Consider the following 21709-nt stretch of genomic DNA (forward strand, 5'->3'; position numbering starts at 1 on the left):
CCCGGGCGGGGGACCGGGCCCGTATAAAGCGGCGGGGCCGAGCCCGCTGCTGCTCCTCCTCCTGCCGCTCCCGCGATGCTGCGGCTCCTGCTGCTCCTGCCGCTCCTCGGCGCGGCCGGCACCCTGCCCACGCCGTTCCGCCGCCGGCGGAGCGCCTCGCCGCCCCCCGGCCCCTACGCGACGCGCTACCTGAGCCAGCAGGTGGGAGCCGCTTGTGGAGGGAGGGAGTTTCCTCGGGGAGCTGGGGGCATTTTCCGCCGTCATGAGCCTCACACGAGCCGCAGGCGGGACACGACCGTTCGCAGGATTTTAAGAAACGCTGGACGCTGGTTCTCTTCGGTAAAGCGCTCCAAGCCTTGGGCGTTCCGGTGAAGTGCAGGTGTTTAAAGCGTCAGGTGCTCTCTTCGTGTCCCTGCACCGTGTCCTGGCCCTGCTGTCCCCAGACCGTGCCTGCGAACAGCGGGTGTGGGGGCATTTGTTTGTCATGGAATGGTTTGGGTTGGCAGGGACCGTAAAGATCCCTCTAACTCCACCTTCCCGCACTTTCCCCTGGGTGGTGATGCCCTTTTGGTTTTCGCCTTTTTAAATTCTTTTATACGTTCTCCGTATTCTTCACACATATATTCGTAGCTCTGTAGCCTATTGTATTAATGGCTAATTTTCCCAGTAATTTTCCGTGGCCTTTCCGTAGGCAAAAAGACCAAACAAATTCCAGAGCTCCCAGCCCTGGGGGGGGTCCAAGGCCCCTCTCCTATCTTGGTTCTTCCTGGGAACCAAGGTTGGGAACAGCTCTTTGAGATAGGTTTCATGGGCAAAGTACAACTTGTACAAAAGCGGAGGGGGCTCCAGAGAAGGGACTTGACCTGAGGGGGGAATTGTGTCACCGCTTGTCCTCCTAACTGGTGTTTTTTATCAATTATACTAATGTCCTAAAACCTATAAAAATGTACTCGCCCCTGTGGGGCTGGGCTTTTGTGGTCATCTTTCCAAACTGCCTCCAAAAGCCTTCAATAAAGATGCACTTTTATATTGCCTCCTTAGTAAAATAATCTCGAGTTTATTTCCAAGTTAGAAAAAAAAAAGGCAAACATGGAACAAGGAGCAGATTTCTAACTTGAGCTCTGTCATCCTGTCTCCTCCTGCAACTTGTTGGCAAAATCCATGGCATGTGGGCAGAATGGAGGGCTCTGCAGCGTTAAGTGTTGGTGTGGTTTCCTTGTATCAGACTTGGAACCCACCTTGTTCATAGGGCTTCATACAAACAGGCAACAGTTCCTTTGGTGTGTCCGGGAGTGTCTGCATTGTCCCCTGTTCTGTGGCTCGGTTTTGCAGGGGAGGCAATGGTTCTTTTTACTGGCAGGCATAGTAAGGGAGGAGGATGTTTTTCTGCTACTGTCTTGGCTTGTTTAGCATCAGGCTTGTAGCATGCATCCAAATTTCATGCTCTGTTCTACATAGGGCATGGTGGGAAAGGAGAAGGTTTAATTTACAGGCACAGCATAATTTAGGTTGGAAAAGAGCTTTCAGATCATCCATTAACCCAGTGCTTACTGCCAAATGCGCCACTAAACAATGCCCCAAGTGATACATCTACACCTCTTTTAAACACCTCCAGGGTTGTTGATTTGACCACTTCTCTGGGAAGCCTGTTCCAATGCTTGATAACTGTGCCACTTGTGGCTGGGCATCTTGGATGACGTGTGGATTGAATATCTCCTGTTTCAGCTTTGTACAAGGTGAAGTTATGATGGAGTGAGCAAAGTGGGAAGATTACACTGACAGAGAATAGATGTAAAGGAAACAGTTAACCTTTGTAAGATTATACTGAATAGCTATGGAATAATTTTAAGGTCAAGGTTGCTGTCATCTGAGGTGGAGATAGATTGGGAAAGATTTTAGTGATAATTCCATTCTCTGAGGTTACAGTTGTCTGCAGATAGTGTTACTGGTTTGGGAATGCTCCTGTTCTAGGGCTCTCCCTGCATAAATTATAGAATTCTTGTGTCTCAACAACATCTCTGCCTCATGTTCACTCGGGTAATGATTTGAGATTTGCGTCCCTGCATTAACTTTTTTAATAGCCCTGGATCTTGTATTGTGAGCATACTGCAGATACCTTCTGCAGTGTGTGGCCAGTGTTGGCCAGGATATCACTCCTGCAGTAGTGGTGTAATTAACCCTGATTGTTGTGGCACACAGGTTGTTGCACATTGTTATCATAGTATCAGCGATACTAATTCTGCGCTGTGATCTGAGCCACCCTTTGTCACCGTCTGTTACACTCGTGTCCTCATCTCCTCCCGGGCTGTGGTGTCACCTGGCTTTTCTCCTCAGCTCTGGTGCTGACAGCCCGGGTGCCTCCCAGCTGCCAGCAAAGCGACTGGTGTGGTCAAGACCTCTGGGTTTTTTGGGATGTGGACAGGTATTGAGAGAAGGGAGGAAAGAGTCACAGTAACAACCTCTTGTAAATATTGATGCCACATCTTGTTCACCCTTCTGTCTCTTCCTCTAATGCTTCAAGCAAAATCATGTTGGTTGAGAGTGGCAGCTGCAGGAAAGAGGGAGCCCATTCACAGGCCTGGAAATCCTTGCTTTCCTTGTCCAATACTAATATTGTTGAACAGAGTGTGAGAGACACAAGAGGTCTAATCACAAGGAGAGCATAGGACACACTATCAGTAGCACAGTGTGTAGAACTGATAGCATTCAGCCCTGATGAAACACACACTCAGTGCTGTTGTCTGGGAATTTGTAATCGCATTATTATTCTGTAGTGTGACATAAAAACTATGATTAATATGTTAAATAAGGGCGGTGATACTTTGCCACCCCTCAGGATTGTTGAAGTTAAATTACTTACATTATTTTTCTTATGACACGAATTATCTGACTGTGTTCCTTGCTGCCAAGTCTTTCTTCTTAGTTAAGGTTCCCGTTTTGATTCTTGTTTCTCTCTTTTGGTGGTTTTCATCACAAGCTGAAATAATTTATCTAAAAGCATTCAATATGAAAAAATACTTCATAATATGGCAAAATACTATGTTGTCACAAAGGAAACATTTTTATACCTATTAATATTAAAAATACCTCTAAATAGTTTAAATATTTAATACTTCTACAGAAGAAAACTTTGAAAGTGTAAACAGATTCCTTACATGATTTGTTGCTTAAAAAGTTACTACTTGATCACTGTGAATAATTTGTTACTACACATTGGAACCTCTGGGCATGACAGTCTATAGACATGTAGCATTGAGGGTTTAGTGTCAGCTTTTACTGTGAATCGGTGCATTTAAGTCTGTTTTCGTAAAAATGGAGAAATAACAGGGTCAGAGTTAAGCTCAATGCTCATTTGCATTAAACTTCCTCCTGTTTACCACCTTGTCAGGCATCTGTGATGGGGCTAAAGTCTAGAATGTTGAGAAATCAGTCAAGCAGTGACTGTGTCAGTGTGACTAGCATCTTAGCTTGTTTGCTGACCTGTGTATGTTGTATGTATGTAATAACTTTATTATTTTGTCTTGGAGGTATTTTTTTCTCTCCCTTCAAAAGTAACTGTCTTTCAGCCCTCTACTCCTCCTGTGTACCTTGTAAAAAGGCACCTCATGCAGACCTAGAAGAGGAGATGGTCCTTGAAGGAGAAACTCTGCCATCAGCTACATCTTTAACAAATTTTGTCTGTTTAGGGAATGATTATCTCCTTTTTAGGTTTTCTGATGTACTAATGTGACTTTTGTAGGCAAGTCTGTGGTAATTTGCTTGCCTAAGTAGTTGGTTGTGATTTGTGTGTTAAATTAATCCATCCAAAATGGAACTTTACAGAGAGAATGATGTGTAGAACGTAAAGAGCTGTATCAGGATCACCACTGTTGGGATGGCTTCTTTATAAGCAGCTGTGCCTGTGACCACAGTTCAAATTCATTGGAATCACTTGGTGAGGCATCCGAGATCCATCTAGTTCTCTTTACCCAAGTAGAAATAATCTTACAGCTTACTGAGGAGACTCTGGAGTCAGTTCTGAGCTTTGGGGAGCCTTTTCTTATACCTTGGTATCTCTGTCTTTGGCACATGTAGCAGTGTTACAAAAACCACAGCCTGAGGACTTGTGGTACTTTATGTGCTGTACTGCTGAGAGTGTGATGCCTTAAAATTCCTTCTTTGAAGGCTTTTCAGTGATAAACTAATCACTAAAGGAGAGTAGATGTGGTGTCTCTTCACTCAATTTGATAATTGATGGCGGTGTGTGACTCTGTACTGGTGAACCCTTCACCTCAGTCACAGTTTGTGAACTGCTGTAAATTTGTCTATGAACCAGTGTAACAAGTACAAATTAATATTTGTTCAACAACTTACTGAGTCTGGTCCTTCAATCAGATTGTCATTTGAACTAATACATATCAGTATTAGTTCACCTGTCCCAAAATAAGGATTCTGATTACATTTCATAACTTCCTAGGTTTCACACCTATGTCAGTATCTCATCATAAATTCACGTGCAAGTCTTTGTGCTCTGAAATGCATCCACACTTCATATTGTGTGTACGTAAAAGGAAGAAGTGTTGAAGCATCAAAGTGAAGTTTAAAAAGTAATGGAATTTGATCCTTTCTAGCTTTATCCGGAGTGTTTAATACCCTGCTTTTTATTACAAACTGAAATTCTGAAGTACAGAAAACAAAAACCCTGATTGAAAATTAGAATGGATGTAAATGTTTTTTAAACTTACTGAAGTAGTTTTCAATCATAGGCTTAAAGCTTGCTTAGGAAGACATTGAAATGGGTTGAGGTTATCATTTTTAATTGCGGTTAGCATCTTATTGTGACTCAGGTTGGTGTCTCAGAATAGTAACAGATGTTGGGAATGGTTAAGATGGATTTGTTTTTCAAGCCTGGCACCATAATACAATAGCACTTTTGGCTTCTGGTAAAGGAAAAAACAAAGTGCTTTTTACAGAGCCCCTTGGTACCAATTAAATGTTATCCTGGTGTTTAGAGAAGAAGTGATGCTGATGTTTGTCTCTGAGGTGAATTACTTGGAATATGTGTTTTACTCATCAAGTAGTACAGGGATACTTGGCAGCTCTTACTCTGTGATTTCATAGCATGATTGAAAATGGGAACTGTAAGCTATAAACCAGGTCCACAAGCAGGAACAATAGCTCTTATTCAGTGAACAGGAAAACGGGGAAGTACTTGTTAAAGCTTGTCAGTGAATTTTTATTTTTATGCACTACTTATCTGTGGGGTCACAATGCAGACATCAGTTTCTCAAATTAAGCAGGAAACAATTTCCTCACAACTTGCAGCCCCTTCCTTCAAGTGAGCAGTTAATACTAGTGACTCAAAAAAAATCAATGATCACTAGTCCCTCACTGAAAGTGAGGATTTCGTATCTCACTCACATTAATGGTTAAAAGCTGCAATAGGCCACTGAAAGATTTCTGATAGCTGTCTAGATTAAAGACAGTGTAAAGAACAATAAGCAGAACTGCATATGGCTGAAATAGCAAGCTATATACAAGGGAGATGTGCATGAAAACTTTGGTTTAGCTTCATTGAATTTGACTTGTACCATGAGAGTCTACAAGTTGAAGCAAAATCTTAGAGCTGTTGTGGTTTTTTTGTTTGTTTTCGTTGTTTTTTTTTTTTTTTCCTGTGGCAGTGACTGTGTGGGGAGATATGGAGGAAATGAAGTAAAAACTGAAATTTTATGCTAATGAGTTTATCTATTTCTTCATCTGACTGAGGAGATCAAGACCAACCATCAGCATAAGAAGCTGTTGTAGATCATGCAGATAATTTGTAGCATTTTTTCAAGCTGGTGAGAGACAAGAAGTCAAACTTGATTATTTAATTTTAAGCTCTCAGAAACTGAATACCTTAATTTGTTTCATACATACTGTAATATTTATTTTTTATATCTAAAACAGTAAAGCTTACAAGAAATTTAGTGGATTAAACAAGGCTGTACTGGCTCATCTTACCAATACTTGAAAAATGGTTAATTTATTTGTTTTCTAGTCATGTCAATTCAGAGAATTAAACATAGACAGAAGAATGGGGTTTTCATTTCTTTTAAGCACAGTCAGCAAGTTCACCCTTGTGTCAGGCTTAGAGCCAAAGTGATTATGTGAAGATGAGCTGGAAAAGGTGCTTGCAGAGTGAAATTTGAGATGTGTCCCTTTCCTGAAGAGGAGATGGCTCCTACCTGCGTGGGATACCATGGAGCCATGATAGTGTGTGATGTCCTTTCCCTCTGATTACTGATACGGAGATGCTGGTGGTACAGGGAGCCTCAGATGTTATTTCCCTGAATGCTGCTGGTTTCCCCATCATCCTGTCTACCAACCTCTTGCAGCCCTGCAAGCAGAAGTTGTTCCTTGGTGTTGCAAGTTTGCCAAAGTAGCAGTTGCTAGGTGGTATTTTTGCTATTGCATCAGAGCTGCAGAAGTAATTTCTGCTTTCCTGCTTTGTTTCCTGAAATTTTCTCTCCCCTCACCTCAATGTTCATCAGAATTGGTTGCCACTAAATACATGATCCCCAGTGGCACATGTAAAATTCTTAGCCTTTTAATATTGATAAAATGCCATCCCTGCACTGAGCTTTTGGCATTTTGTCTTTGCTCTGCCTAATTAGAAGATTATCTGGATAGATGACAGGACAGTTTTCCTATTTGCTGTCACTGTTCATCTCTACTTCCTTGGATACTCTATTGTAGGACTAGCAATAGAAAATAAAATGCAACTAATGGTGGTTGAACTAAGGCTGGAAGAATGATAAAGCAAATTTATCTGTAGTTCTGAAAACCTGGGAAATAAAACAATTGCAACCTGAATTAAAGCTTTTAAAATTATTTAGCAAGGTAGACAGTTCTAGACCTTTTTGGGGTAGGGGTAGAGTTGATTTAAATATTTAATTTGACTAAATAAAAATATTATCTTAGATCTGAAATGCTTTTATTTCTTGTGTCTGTTAAAAAAAAAAAGATTAAATCTTTCAAATGAAAACCATGTTCTTCAGAGAAGATGAAACATTGCAAATTCTTTTGCTTAAACAATAGATATTACACAGAACTTTACGTCAATCCTAGAAAGACCTGGAATGCTTTTATGCTGCTTAATCTATGACATACTGACATTTTGCATCCAATTTTTCCCTGTCCTCTGAATGTGATGGATTTGTAATTCAATCTGGAAGGCACATGGAAAAAATTAGTGGCCTTTGCCTTTTAGGGGTCTGAGAGACCTTGCACAAGGGTAACTTTGTTCTTGCTGGTGTAGTGCATCTTTGTGCTTTTTTCACACCTTGTGAAGTAGGGCTCCGAGCTGGTTGTTCCCTATGCCTTGCCCCATCCCTTGTTCTGTGGCAGAATTTCACCAGGAAAATAATGCTTTGAATGGAAGCATCAATGATGTGAACATTTGGGGTGTTTACTGGAATGGTAGCTTGTTGCAGAGTTACGGAGCTGGTGGAGTCTGAGCAGTACAAGCTTCTTTGCTCTGAAAAGAACCAGGTAGCAGGGGAATGGAGACTCGTTAAGGAAGGATAGCAGTAAAGCTGATGAAGAGATTCCTGCCTTGGTCACCCATTCTCCCCATTGTGCTGGAGTTTTGTGGCTCTCAAGTCCAGGACAGAAAATGCTGAGAGTGCCTGTGGTACTTCTCCTTCCTAATGGAGGAGTTTTAACAGAGACTACCATCTTCGCTGTGTCTGCTGGAAGATTTTTGCACCTAAATAAACAAAATGTCCTAAATGTGTTTATGGACTTGATTTTTGCATGGTAAGCAGAATCTGGAGGTTCAATTGCATCACAAAACTATTAATGGTTTGTGGAAGTTGAAGTCAATTTGTTTGTGTTCTCATTAGCTGGTTGGGCTTCCGACATAAAAATAACCTTTCATCATGTACTGTTTGTTTCTAACAAGGGCTGACCTGAGTACCCTTGTACTTTCCTACCGCATATCCTGTAGCTGTTTAAATTTTCTTTGGTCTTTTCAAGTGCCTGTCCAAACTGTGTGACTCAGGGCAGGGATAAAGTTCCTGTCTGAAGTTTTCCTTGTTCATGTATTTTAATCACTGAAGAGATAAATCAGTGCTAAAAATCAGACTTCTTTAAACAGCATTGCAAGAGCAATGCTGCAGTATAAGAGAAGCTCCAGAAAGATACATGAAGTGTAGAATCATAGACACATGTAGGCTGGAAAAGACCTTTAAGATCAAGTCTGTCTGTAATGTAACACTGCCACGTTTATCATTAACCCATATGCATTGTCAAAGGCCAGTGTATTCTCAAGGACACTGTTGCAATAATAGATTCTTTCTATTACAAAAATCCTAAGCCTGCATTTGCTTTGGGGTCATATTTGCCTGCAAGCTCATTACAGTCAAGGAAAACTTGGTAACAGTTACCTAGGCCATCTCAATACTTGAGTAGAAGATAGAAACAATAAATAGTCGAAAAGCATGTGTATTGTTATCCATATGGTTTGGTAAATGTGATGGATTAACAAATAAAATTAAATCTGATGAACAAAACCTTTGAATTTTGTAGCTTGTGGAAAATGACAATTACAGAGTCAGTCTTGGCTTGAATGAACATACTCTTTGCTGGGTGGAAAACTGGATGGATGGCTAAACCCAGAGAGTGGTGGTGAGTGGGCTTAAATCCAGCTGCTGGTCTTCTGGCGCCCAGCAAGGCTCAGCAGAGGGATTTGGACAGGCTGAATCCGTTGGCTGAGGCCAGTTTTATCAGATCTAACAAGGCAAAGTGCTCAGTCCTGCCCTTGGGTCACAGCAACCCCAGGCAGGGCTACTGGCTTGGGGAAGAATGGCTGGAAAGCTGCCCAGGGTAAAAGGATCTGGGAGTGCTGGTCAACAGCAGCTGCACATGAGGCAGCCTGTGCCCAGATGGCCAAGAAGGCCAATGGCATCCTGGCCTGGATCAGCAATGGTGTGGCCAGCAGGACCAGGGCAGTGACCTCCCCCTGTGCTGGGCACTGCTGAGGTCACAGCTCCAATCCTGTGTTCAGTTTTGGGCCCCTCACTGCAAGAAAGACATTGAGGGGCTGGAGCGTGTCCAGAGAAGGGCAAGGAGCTGGGGAAGGGTCTGCAGCGCAAGGGTCTGATGAGGAGAGACTGAGGGAGCTGGGGTGTTTAGCCTGGAGAAAAGGAGGAGGCTGAGGAAAGACCTTAATGTCCTTTACAACTTTGTGAAAGGAGATTGTAGGGAGGTGGGGGTCTGTCTCTTAAGTAACAAGAAGTAGAATGAGAAGGAAATGGCCTCAAGTTGCAACAGGAGAGGTTTAGATTAGATAGGCTTGTTGGGCACTGCAACAGGGTCTCTAGGGAAGTAGTGGAATTGCTGCCCCTGGAAGTGTTCAAAAGGTGTGTGGTTGTGGCTCTTGGGGATGTGGTTTAGGGGTGGGCTTGTCTGTGCTGGGTTAATGGTTGGACTCAGTCTTAATGGTGGTGTTCCAGCCTAGAGCAGTTCCACTACTCTTATCTATGATCCTATCTCTTTTAAATTTCTGGTATTTTTTTTATGTCTAAGACTTTCCATTTAGTGGGTTAGGTGCAACTTGATGCAAAAAGGTGGAGTTTACCATCTCCCTGCTCTTCCACAGAGCACCAAATGATTATGCATTTCAACAGAGGGTGCAAATCTTCAATCTCTGCTGTTCCTTGCACAATTATCAGCCTTGAAAGCAAGGAAACACTTCATTCCTTGCATTTAAAATTAAAAAGATGAAACAACGCTAAGCTTGATTTTCTTATTTTTTTCCTCTCCCTTTCCTGCACTGAGCAGAGACAAACAGAAAATATTAACTGGTACTGGTGGGATGAAACCTTGGTCTAGGCATGCTGCCCCCCACCCTCTTCTCCTTTGTGATACAGACATGACAAGAAAGTCCCTGCCCTCACGAACTTCAAATTTGAATAGAGGAAGCAAAGGTTATAAGAGGAAACAAAACTAGTTGGGCCAGATGACTGAACTGGAATCCCCCCCAGCCCATCAGAAGAAGTAAAAGCAGGAATAGAAACACATCAGTGAAATCCCAAGGAGGCTAAGGTCCACACTGCCATGCACAGAGAAGGATATCCTCAGGCTGTCCTGTATCTTCCTGTCCTCAGGAAATAATTCAGACAGGATGAGCTCTCAAAACAACTCCTTGGTCATGTGGAGAGTAAAGCATGATTTAAAATCCCCTGGCTTCTCCCCAGTAAAACAACTGGCTTGATTTCACGTGGAATATCCAATTTGGGCAAATAAAGCTATCACATAGAGGATTGAAATTCAAGGCATCACAGAAAGGCTTTCAGACGCTCACAACCTTGCCAGAAACCCAAAAGCATAAAACTGTCAGGTGCTGATTTGCTGCCTCAAATGGTATTGGATGCTTTTGGTTAAAAACTGCCCTGTGAATTAGTCTTCTTTTTGGTAAAGACTTGGCTTTGCTGCCCTGTCTCTGTAGTCACTGATGACCTTAAGGTGCTGCTGAGAAGGAAGTGGGTTTTAGCCCACATGTCCTGTTTTGTCTTTGTACTCTACTCATTGCCCAAGTTCCTGAATACTTCCAGAAGTACATTAAGCAGGCTAACATCTGTTGTGCCTTTTTTGTCTCCTCCCCAGGGGCGATGTGTGGCAGAGTGGCTTATTTTAAGTGGACTTTTAAAATAGCAGAAAAGTGCATTCCAAAAAAAACCCACCTTGAGATAAGTGATCTTTCAGAGCTCAACAAAAGCACACGGTACATGTGCACTTATAAAGTAAATTTACAGAAGGGTGCTGCATAGTTCAAACAGAAGGCACCAAGGTGGAGTTTGGCCATTCCTCCCAGTGCGAGTTTGTTCAGTAAACCAGTCTGGGGAAGGTGCCTCACCCTGAGCTGATGAGCTGCACTTCTCTGTAGAAAGTTTCTCTGAGCTGAAGGATCAAAGCTGCTGTCTTGAGACTTCAGTGTGGTGCTCTCATCAGCTTCGTAGACTCAATGCCTACTCTATGTGGTTTTTTTTCCATAAATGCTTTGTGAGTCTTTGGACTCAAAGGTGTGCAGGAAAATACGAGGCTCTCTTAATCGAGCAGTGTTCATAAAGGTTTTTGTATGTGTAACTGAAGTTTAGGTGTTCACTTTGCGCTCCTGCCTGCCTCAGCTGACAAGAGTTTTACTTAAGTTATGAATAAGTTCTCTTAAAAACTTATTCATAACTTAAAAGTTTCAGTGCTGCTTTTTCTAATTTTACTCTTCCTCTTATTAGTATCAGAATGACTGTTCTTGTATCAGTAGATCATAGTTTGATGACTGTGTTATTGTTTACCAAACTTGCCGGATAGTCCTGCTTACGGAAGTTTAGAACTTTGGGCTGAGTAACTGGTTTGCATTAATTCTAGAATAGTTTAGTTTTAGAAGGGAACTTTGCCATCATCTCTTCAAATTTCCCACACAAAGCAGGGCCAATTTAAAAATTGTTTAGGATTGCTCAGGACCTTGTACTTACTGCTGACATCCTGGACACAGTTGTAATTATGAAAATTTTAACTGGAAAAAACAAATATCTGCAAGTATACCATTATTATTGTTTTAACCAGCAGTTAAGGTCTTTTAAATGTGAGCTAAACAGATTGTTCTTCTTTTTTCTCTTGTGGTCTGGTTGTAAAAGTCCTTGATTTTATCTTACCCCTTTTGCATAAGAGTGGGGAAAAAATCCTTTCTGGTTCAACTTTTTAATAACATCTGACTTAAAGAAAAAAAGCTATAAAAATATCTGGTAGATTTGAGTACTACAGTAGGCTTCACGCAGTTTCTGGGGTTTATTACCTGTTTGCATGCCTGTTTTCTGAAGAATGGTGAAATGAAGCAGTTGTTTGAATGGCACCCAGCAGCTCCTGTGCACAGCCCTGCACACTCCTGCTGCACACTTTGGCTACACAACAGCTCCATCTGCTGTTCTTGAACTGCAGCTTTCTCTGCGTGTCCCAACCTTTTACTTCACAATTTTATATTGATTCTTGGGCTTCTTCTCTCTGGCTTGACAAATTTTAACACAGTTTTTACTCTTGTGAGAAGATACTCCTTGGGATACCTCCACACCGTGCTTTGACCTTCTGTATTTTAAACTTCTTGGCAATAACGAGCATTTGTGACACTTTATTCTCTGACTGCTTTACAAACATTAGGTCTTGTTTTGGTTTGGATTTTTCTTTGCTTATGCTGTATGTCTTACCCTTGCAAAGACAAGGCACTACAAGATATGAAACCTCATCATCTAGATCTAAAGGAGTCTCTGCTCTTCAGCTGAATAATAGCTACTTTAGCATTTTTTAAATTTTTTTTTTTTTGTCTGGAGAAGTCTGATTTGTGTTTGTTCTACCGGTGATCTTACACGTGTCCATGGTTGGATGTGGGGTGAATGTGAACAGAGGCAATTTAGCTGTTGTGGAAGTATCAAATTTCTACAGATTGAGGGAGAAATAGGAAAGAGTAACATGGCTGATGGCAGTGAGAGATTCTCTGTCAAAGACAGAGAATCATGACTCTTTGCTCAACATGATTGCTAAAACTACTAAAATAACTTAAGTTCCTGTATTTTTCCCCCTCTTGGTTTTGAAAGACAGACTCACTAGAGCATTGTGATTATGCAGTTTGTTTTGGGGAAGTAGATTTGCAGATAAACTACAGTAAATCACATCTCTAAAGAAAACTAGCCATAATTTAGGAAAATATGTGCATGTTGGAGTATCACTCTCCTAGTTTTCTAGCTGTGTGAAATAGGACCAGTAAGATGGGCTTTACAATCTGTTCTGCACAATACCCTATTGGATAATCTCAGCTCAATAGAAAAAAATTTCTCTTTTTGGTTTTTTTTTTGTTTGTTTGTTTTGGGTTTTTTTGTTTTGTTTTTGCTTTAGTTTTCCCTCTGCACTCTTTTTTGATGTTTGCATGTTAAGCTGTCTGCACTGGTATATATTTTCGTAGTTAGGAATATTTAATACTTTTTGGGATGTAGTCCTCTAGTTGACGCTGTCTTTAGGCAGGAAAGATGCATAATCAAATTCTAAATCTAAATATTTAATTTTAGATGATTCCATTAGAGGCAAGCAGGACACATGGGCCTCTTTTTCCTATCTCTGGCCAGCAACCTAACAAGAAATTTTAAATAGAAAAATAATTTCTCCCGTTTGCAAACAGACATGGAACAAAAGATGTGTTAGTTGTACTTTCTTATAGTGTTGGAGTATATCAAACTATATGGTGACTTTTTAGATGTGCCTTAAATTTTTGTTCTCTTTAATTGTCCCAAAGTCTTATGACCAGAGACTTTTTCAGATGCTGCCTTTCTACATTTAATCACTGTTAACAGATGAAACTGAAATGAATAACTGTGCAGGTGAGTTGTCAGTGTGAAACAAGCCCAGCGTGTGTTGTCAGTACTGAAGTTCAGTGAAAGAGCCCTTAAATACACACATGATAGCATCACTGTGTACTTATGAGTAAGGAGCAAATGGCCTCCCTGAGGAAAACTGTGAAAGTACCTAGAATAGATTTATCTGGGTGTGAAAGCAGTCCCTGAAATTACTTACTGGAGGCAAAGACTGTGTTTCATGTCTGTCCACACCATGCACAGACCTCCATCTGCTCCTGCTCTTGTAGCAGGGAACTGCAGCACTCTCACGCATCCTCCCACTTGAGTCCAGGAGTGAGGGAGTTCAGAAAAGACATTTTGCAGCAGACTGTACATCTGAAATAGGTTCCTGTGCTCTCTTCGACCCAAAGCAAATATAAGTACCAGAGTAACTGGATCCTGCAGGTCAAGAGTTAGGCTTTTTTGAGCTGCCTAAAGGAACCTGCCTAGCAGATATGTTACTGTGATAACAGCAAGTGCTTGGATTTGGGGGCAGTCTGCTGCTTTTCAACTTTAACTTGCAGATGTTCCCAAAATATGGAATGTGAAAATTTGTCTGCTGTAGCATCTGAGAGGAGTGGCAGAATTTGGATGTGAGGGCAGATGGATGGACGAACAGAGATCCTCAAGCCAGCAGATGTCAGGCTGTTACCACCAGCAGGAACTATGACAGGAAAAGGTGGATTGATGCACTGATGAAAGTCAAAATTGCAAAGCTACAGATCGTCTTCAGCTGATGAATAAAAGTAGTGAAGAACTGTGAATACATGGTAATGAAGTAGGATAGGTCTTCTGGAGTAATTCTGTGGTTTGGTTTGATTTTTTTAATATATTGTTGTAATAGCCTGAATGGGTATTCCAGAATAAGATTATGCCTATACAGGGAGTTAATTGTAAAAGCAATGGATTAAATTTCCATTGGATGAATTCTAGGGGAAGGGTTGATGTGGATGGTGAATGCAAAGCAGTGTGAGTAAAACCTGGAAAAAAATGACCTTAGGAATTGAATTTCTAATGAGGGAATAAATCTAACACTGTGGGTTAAGGGGTATTATGTATATAGGCTGGCAGTATTTGTAGAGCAGTGGTAAGCAATAAAACCCACTTTCTAGCAAGAATCTGTTTAAATTTAATTCTCATGCCAGAAGGAGGAAAGAAAGAAAGAAGAGGTGGGTTTTTTGTTGGTTTTCTTTTTGGAGGGTTTTTTTGTATAGTTTACTGATTTTTTCAGGTTTTTTAATAACTGGGTTGGTAAGATTTTCCTGAGACTCAAAACATCCTGTGATGACTCTTTTTACTTGTTGATAGTTTTATTGCATGAGGTACTTTGTGACCTCTCAGCGGATTTGTGTGCTTCCTAAATATATTTAGAATGTCTGGTGTTAAGTAGGATGCTATAAAAAGGGCATGTTTGTTTCTTTTCTTCTTAATGGCTGAAAACAGCATTTCTCCTTCAGTATATATACCTATAATTTTGAATATTTTTTTTCATGAAGCAGAAATAATTTGATGAGTAGAAATTAATTTAATGACTTTTTAAAAAATATGTAAAGTAACTGTCAGCACTCCCAGTGGACTCTGGGATCAGTTCTAGTTTCTTGAACGTGTTGCTGATGCTTGTTCTTACAGATTGATCACTTTGGCTTTGATGAGAATCATACGTTCCAGCAGAGGTACCTGATAGCAGATCAGTACTGGAAGAAGGGCAATGGACCAATACTGTTCTACACAGGCAATGAAGGAGACATCGAGTGGTTCTGCAACAACACGGTACATGGGAAACAGTGGGATTGTAGTTCTCTCTGCCAGTAATGGCATACTGAAAAAGTGAGGAGGAACAAGAAGACACTCACAGAAAGTCATTGAAAGACAAGTTTGTAATGATTGCTGTCATTGTTATAGAGGAAGAGGAAGCTGTACAAAAGCACAGACAAAGTTTGAGAGGGTTCAGGGTCCTATTTTGAAGCCCAAACAAACCAAAGGGATAAGCTTGTATTAAATTCCTGGAGCAGTAAAGATTTCTAGAGGAAACATTATAGTTGCCCTGAGCTAATAATTCAGAATTTTGGACCAAATTAAACTTACTCTAGTACTTTAGATTCCCCAAGTAAAATGGAAGGTTTTAAGAAAAATATGAAGGGAGCTTGAAATCATAGCCATTTAATTCTTGTTCTCTGCAGTACCTGTGGACGTTTTTACTTCCCTGGCTGATACAAATGCAAATTGGAGTGTGTGGGTATTTTTCAGCCATTCCAATACAAAGTGCAGTAACATAACAGGAGGTGGTATGTGCTGAGCTCACAGCCACCAAAGACTGCTTGCATGCTTTGTGCTGCCAGCAGATGATCTCTGTTTGGTGGTAGCAAATTGTTATCAACAAGTAATATCAAGTTTTACTTATTTATTATTTGAAAATAACTATATTGCAGTGCTCTAGATTATTGCTTATTGCCAAACAAGTTTTGTATTTTCTGTAATGTAGTCCTAGGTCAAATGCACACTTTTCTCCTGCAGCCTTTTTTATTTCCTGTGGATTAAGCTCATGCCATAGGAGTTCTCTTAGACTTGCCTGTGTGTTGTCACAAAACAAGGGTACAGTAAATTCACGAATACAAACCGCACTGAGTATAAGCCGCATCGCTGGGTGTTGGCAAACATTTTGTTTTTTGTCCATAAATAACCCGCACCTGAGTATAAGCCACTCTGTCGTTCGCAGCAAGGACCCGCGTGCAACAAAGTTGCCAAATAGTAACAGAACCACGGCAGGGTGGGGTTTACTGGCTCGGCTCGGGCTGTGCAGGCTCGGCCCGCTAGGGGCTGCCGACGGGGCCAGGTGGCCCAGCCCAGCGCTGCTGCTCGGCGGGGCCACTGGGGGCCGGCCGCCGCCTCTGGGCTCGCTCGCCCTGGCCCGGCGCTGCCCCGCGGTGGCCGGCAGGGACGGAGCGCCCCCAGCTCCCGCGGTGGCGGAGGCAGGCGGGGACGGAGCCCTCCGCCTCCTCCCAGAGCCGCAGCAATGGCGGCACGGGGCCCCCCCGTCTCTCCCCCGGGCTGCGGCAGAGGAGGGAAGGAGAGAGCTCTCCCTCCTCTCTCCCCGCCCCCCCGTGCTGCCTGCAGGGAGCCAGGCTCCACCCACAGTGGAACAGAGTAACAATTTGTAACAATCGCTAAATGCTGGCTGTTACTGGCAGGTGCTCGGCTCGGCACCCTGGCTGGCACTTCTGAGGTTGTAAATGTCAGAAAATTATTCACATATTAGCCGCTCCTGAGTATTAGCCGCATTTCCGGTGTGGGAGCAAAATTTTAGTCAAAATGGTGCGGCTTGTATTCGTGAAACTACTGTACTTAACATTTCAGAGCACTGAAATATACATACTGTCTTTGTATATATCACCTTCTCTGGGTTGATATCTATTTTGTGTGTTTTCTTACTTAAATGATTGGACTGTCTCTCTAGTGATGTTTTGATAGTGATATCTTTCTAATCAAAGAATTGGAATACACTAGACTGAAACTAGAGACTTTTAAACAAGTTGAATCAATTATTTTCAGTGTCTGTTTTCCTCCAACCAGGGTTTTATGTGGGATGTGGCTGAAGAACTTAATGCCATGTTGGTATTTGCTGAACATAGATATTATGGAGAATCTTTGCCCTTTGGGAATGAGTCTTTCAGTGTAAGTGTCATCTTTTGTCTTCCTAATAAATGTACTCCATATGAACATAATTCTGCGTATTTTAATTCTTGCCCAGGCAATGAGTGTTAACTTGAGTAACATGTAATTTTTTTGTAGCTGTCAATTTTAGAGTGAAAAACCCTCAAAACCTAGAGGTTTTTTTTGTTTTTTCGTGCTTCAAGGGACACCTGCAAAGAATATTTCATTTGTTCTCAGGTGCAGATTTAGACCTGTGATCTTAGCTGTAGTTGCTGTGGGAAATAGAGTGACTGCTACTGGAAATCACTCATGCTGTCCATAACCTGCCTCCTTTCTCTCAGGATTCCAAGCATCTCAATTACCTGACATCAGAACAAGCTCTGGCAGACTTTGCAGTACTTGTTGAGTACTTGAAGGCAACCATTGCAGGAGCCCAGCGCAGTCCAGTCATAGCTATTGGAGGGTCCTATGGGGGAATGCTTGCAGCCTGGTTTAGGATGAAATATCCCCATGTGGTGGTTGGGTGAGTGTGCTCCTCCTGCTTAAACACAGCAGGCATTTGTTACCTCTGTGCTACAAATATTACTGCTCTGGGAGAAGTACCATAATTCAAGCTGGCTTGAATTTTTCAGTACTGGGAGAAGGAATCAAGTAACTTTGAATCTGGGAAGAGGCGCTGTTTGCCTAACAAAGGCAACTGTCAGTCAGCAGATACTGAATGGTGTATTTTGTCAGAGTTATCTATTAGATTTTTGAAAACAACATGTGAACATTGACTTGGCACCTAATTTTAAGGTCTCCAGACTTCCTGATGACTTTAGGCAGGTCTTTAATCTCTTCAGTAACCTAGTTACCCTCTTGGAAAAAAGCTAGAGAGTACAGTAATTTCACGAATACAAGCCGCACCATTTTGACTAAGCCTTTGCTCCCACACCGGAAATGTGGCTAATACTCAGGAGCGGCCAATATGTGAATAATTTTCTGACATTTACAACCTCAGAAGTGCCAACCAGGGTGCCGAGCAGAGTAGCTGCAAAGCCGGCATTTCGCGATTGTTACAAATTGCTACTCTGTTGCACCGCACGTGGAGCCTGGCTGCCTGCAGGCAGCACGGGGGGCGGGGAGAGAGGCAGGAGAGCTCTCTCCTTCCCTCCTCTGCTGCAGCCGGGGGGAGAGACGGGGGGGCCCCGTGCCACCATTGCCGCAGCTCGGGGAGGAGGCGGGGGCCCCGCGCCACCATTGCTGCGGCTCTGGGAGGCGGCGGGGTCCCCATCCCTGCCTGCCACCACGGGGCAGCGCCGGGCCGTGGTGACCGAGCCCAGTGGCAGTGGCGGCTGGCCCCGAGCGGCCCCGCCAAGTGGCAGCACCGGGCTGGGCCACCTGGCCCTGTCGGCAGCCCCGAGCGGGCCGAGCCTGCACAGCCCGAGCCGAGCCAGTAAACCCCGCCCTGCTGCGGTTCCATTACTATTTGGCAACTTTGTTGCACACGGGTCCTCGCTGCGAACGATAGAGCGGCTTATATTCAGGTGCAGCTTATTTATGGACAAAGAACGAAATATTTGCCAACACCCAGAGATGTGGCTTATACTCAATGCGGCTTGTATTCGTGAAATTACTGTATATTTTCCTGGACTATACCTCTCTTCATTTGAGTTCACACAATGCCTAGTGAGAAAGACCTAATTGATAGATGTGAATGAAAAACAGTAAATTAACCAAGTCTGAATTTCTACCTCTTGTATTTGCTGATATTGTTGTACAAGATCCAAGACTTATATCCTCCAGCAGCCTTTTGCATATAGACCTGTGGAATAATTTTGCAGCATTATGGTTAGTTCACCTAGAGCACAGTGTCCAAGCTGAATTATAAATGCTGCTTAGATAGTGGCTGTGGGGAGGGTATGGACATCCATTTTGTGGGGGTTTAGGATCTTTTTCTGTCCCTTTGCAGAGCTCTGGCAGCCTCTGCCCCGATCTGGCAGTTTGGTGATTTGGTTCCATGTGGCACATTTTTCAGCATAGTGACCAATGATTTCAAAAAGAGTGGCGTGGGCTGCTCAGAGAGCATCCGGAATTCCTGGAATGCTATTTATCGCCTTTCCTCAACAGGTAAGACCTCACCAGTGATTTTTCAAAGAATAGTAATCATCAGGAGTGTGTCATAACTTTCACCTGTGTGTGTCTTAGGATTTTTGAAACTCTGCTCCTAGTACTGAAAACTGCCTAGTGAACCTAGCACTATTTTTAAATACCTGTTTTGTTGTATCACAGACTTCTTTCAGGCCTGGTGTTCAGGGGTGCAGAATCCAGGTCCAAACATTCCTAAGGTGAGATAAGAGCAGACTTAAGATCAGAACCTCAAGGCTTATATTCCTTCTGACAAAATAGGCCAGATAGTCATTACAGTAAAACAAGTACTTTGTTTGCCAGCTGAGGTATTTGGGAAAAGAAAATGATTGTAGTCATTATGAACTCAGTGTTAGAGACTCAGTTGGACTTGAGGATCTTTTCCAACCTAAGTGATTCTGTGATTATACAACTACATGAAAAGAGGATGTAGTGAGGTGCTGACTAAAACTTGATCTGCTGTGCTGATATGTGTGTGAAATAGTTTCACTAATATAGTTTAGTAGCAACACTGCTGACATTTGTGTTAATGGTCCAATACACTAAATACTGTTTTATCCATTTATTTTTATTAAAGATGCAGGTTTGCAGTGGCTTTCTAGCACATTTCATTTGTGCAGCCCCTTAAAAACTCTTCAGGATGCTGCTGTATTGAAAAATTGGCTGAGTGAAACTTGGGTAAACTTGGCTATGGTGAATTATCCCTATAAAGCTGACTTCTTGCAGCCTCTGCCAGCTTGGCCTATACAGGTAATTTAGAACCAATATCTTGTAGAATTTACTGTTTGGTTTAATTCTTTCCTGTCCTAGCTTGCACTTTTCCTTTGTTTTCTTGGCTCTGTAGAAGCAGTGTACTGAGAAATGACAACCAAGATAATATCTTGTGCATGAGCTGGTTTGTTGCCTAACTGCCACTGGTAGATCTAATAGGTTATATCAACAGTCCAGGAGAAAAAAAGGATGACTGAGAAACCTCAGCTCTCCTGCAGAACTGTTCTTGAGTAGCAGAAATACTGCACAAAAAGCACATGTGATTTGAATTTCTAATGTGATACTTACCTGACAGAGCTTGCAACTGAACAAGTTTTGAGCCCATGTCCTTTTTGATGTGGGAATACTAGCAAGAGAGAAAATGTGCATCTCCACAAACATATTCCTTGCAGGGTCTCTTCTCAAAGCAGAACCTCTTTTTACACTTGTGAGCCTTTGCTTGTGCAGTTCTGTTTATCCACAGTGCCCCCTCCAAGATTTCTTTATCCTTGGAGTGTTCTTATTCTTTTAAGACTCTGGCTGAATTTCCCTGCAGGACTTTGTGTTACTGTGTAAGGCATGTGAGGTGGGTAAGATATAAGTATTTTAGGCAGTAGTTAATTATAAAACAAAATCTGTCCTTTGTGTAGAGCTGGCTGATGGAGGAGAGAGGGAAATTTGTCTGTCCTATGTGACTGTCTGCAAAGAGCAGGATAAACACCTTGAAAATTATTTCTGCTTTTTATCAGTCTGAAAAAACCAAGAAACATATTCACCTCCACCACTGTCCATGTTACCTCTGTTTAACTGAGGTATAGCCTAACCCAGAAAAGGCCACTACCCATCTGGACAATACTAATCTATGAAATCTGATTTATATAAGCTGTCAAGATACTTTATTTTCTGTTATGACTTTGAGGGCAAGAAAGTGGGAGGGAAGATGTGGACTTGATGATCTTGGAGGTCTTTTCCAACCTTAATGAGTAGCTGGATATATATATGTATGTATGTTGTTTAATCTGTTCTCTGCTGTGAGCTACCTCCATCAAACTGCAGGGAACCCCAGTCTGTACCTGGAGCTTCTCTATGTGCTGTCTTTAATTACAGGTACTAAATACTATTTATTAAATGTAATCCATTTTAAAGTATGGGAAATGGATTGAAAAATGTGGTGACTGAAATATTAATATGCTGCTGTTGGGTTTTTTGAAAAAGATTTTATTCCTTATAGTAGTATGCACTACACATGTGATACTGCTTTTAGTGATAATCAGGATGTATAATTTCATAGACTCTTTCTGGAAATGGTCTGACTGTATTTGGAAAAAGAAATTATTATCCTACCTGCTGTCATGTATTAATATTTAATTCCTATAGATTGAGACTACTTCTCTCTTCATTTCAGGAAGTCTGCAAGTTCTTGAAGGATCCCAGTCTCTCTGACAAATTGCTGCTGCAGAATGTTTTTCAGGCAGTAAATTTATATTACAATTATACAGGAGAAGCCTCATGCTTAGATGTGTCGCAGACTGCAACAAAGAGTCTGGGTGAAATCGGTTGGTTCTACCAGGTGTGCTCACTAATCTTTTTAAATTGCAAGTCAGTGGTGGTTTCTTGATCTAGAGCTGATGAGAATTGTCATTTAGCTGTCAATATATTGTGCTAGATGTATTGATGTACTGGTGGCAAACATAATCACAAACCAAGTGTGTTTGTAGTGGGGAAGGCAAGGCAGAAAAGAAAGGCAGCTTTCTCAGGAGGTTTAGATTGTATCTTTGTTA

At 42.0% G+C, this 21709-nt stretch overlaps 1 protein-coding gene across 2 annotated transcripts in view; it reads left to right on the plus strand.

Moving 5' to 3' along the window:
- The window catches only part of LOC116992579 (ras-related protein Rab-30), a 92821-nt gene that overhangs the window by 61625 nt on the left and 9487 nt on the right, over positions 1 to 21709 (plus strand). The window contains exons 1-7 of one of the 2 annotated variants that reach the window (XM_033052347.1): positions 94 to 201; positions 15030 to 15170; positions 16971 to 17072; positions 17393 to 17574; positions 19003 to 19160; positions 19756 to 19928; positions 21334 to 21498. In XM_033052347.1, the coding sequence (XP_032908238.1) occupies positions 16977 to 17072; positions 17393 to 17574; positions 19003 to 19160; positions 19756 to 19928; positions 21334 to 21498 (774 nt within the window). In that variant the 5' untranslated portion in view covers positions 94 to 201; positions 15030 to 15170; positions 16971 to 16976. Of the gene's footprint in view, positions 1 to 93; positions 202 to 15029; positions 15171 to 16970; positions 17073 to 17392; positions 17575 to 19002; positions 19161 to 19755; positions 19929 to 21333; positions 21499 to 21709 lie in introns of those variants that run through there. The other variant, XM_033052346.1, reaches the window with a different exon arrangement.

The sequence above is a fragment of the Catharus ustulatus genome, chromosome 2 (genome assembly GCF_009819885.2).
Source record: "Catharus ustulatus isolate bCatUst1 chromosome 2, bCatUst1.pri.v2, whole genome shotgun sequence".
Classification (NCBI taxonomy): domain Eukaryota; kingdom Metazoa; phylum Chordata; class Aves; order Passeriformes; family Turdidae; genus Catharus; species Catharus ustulatus.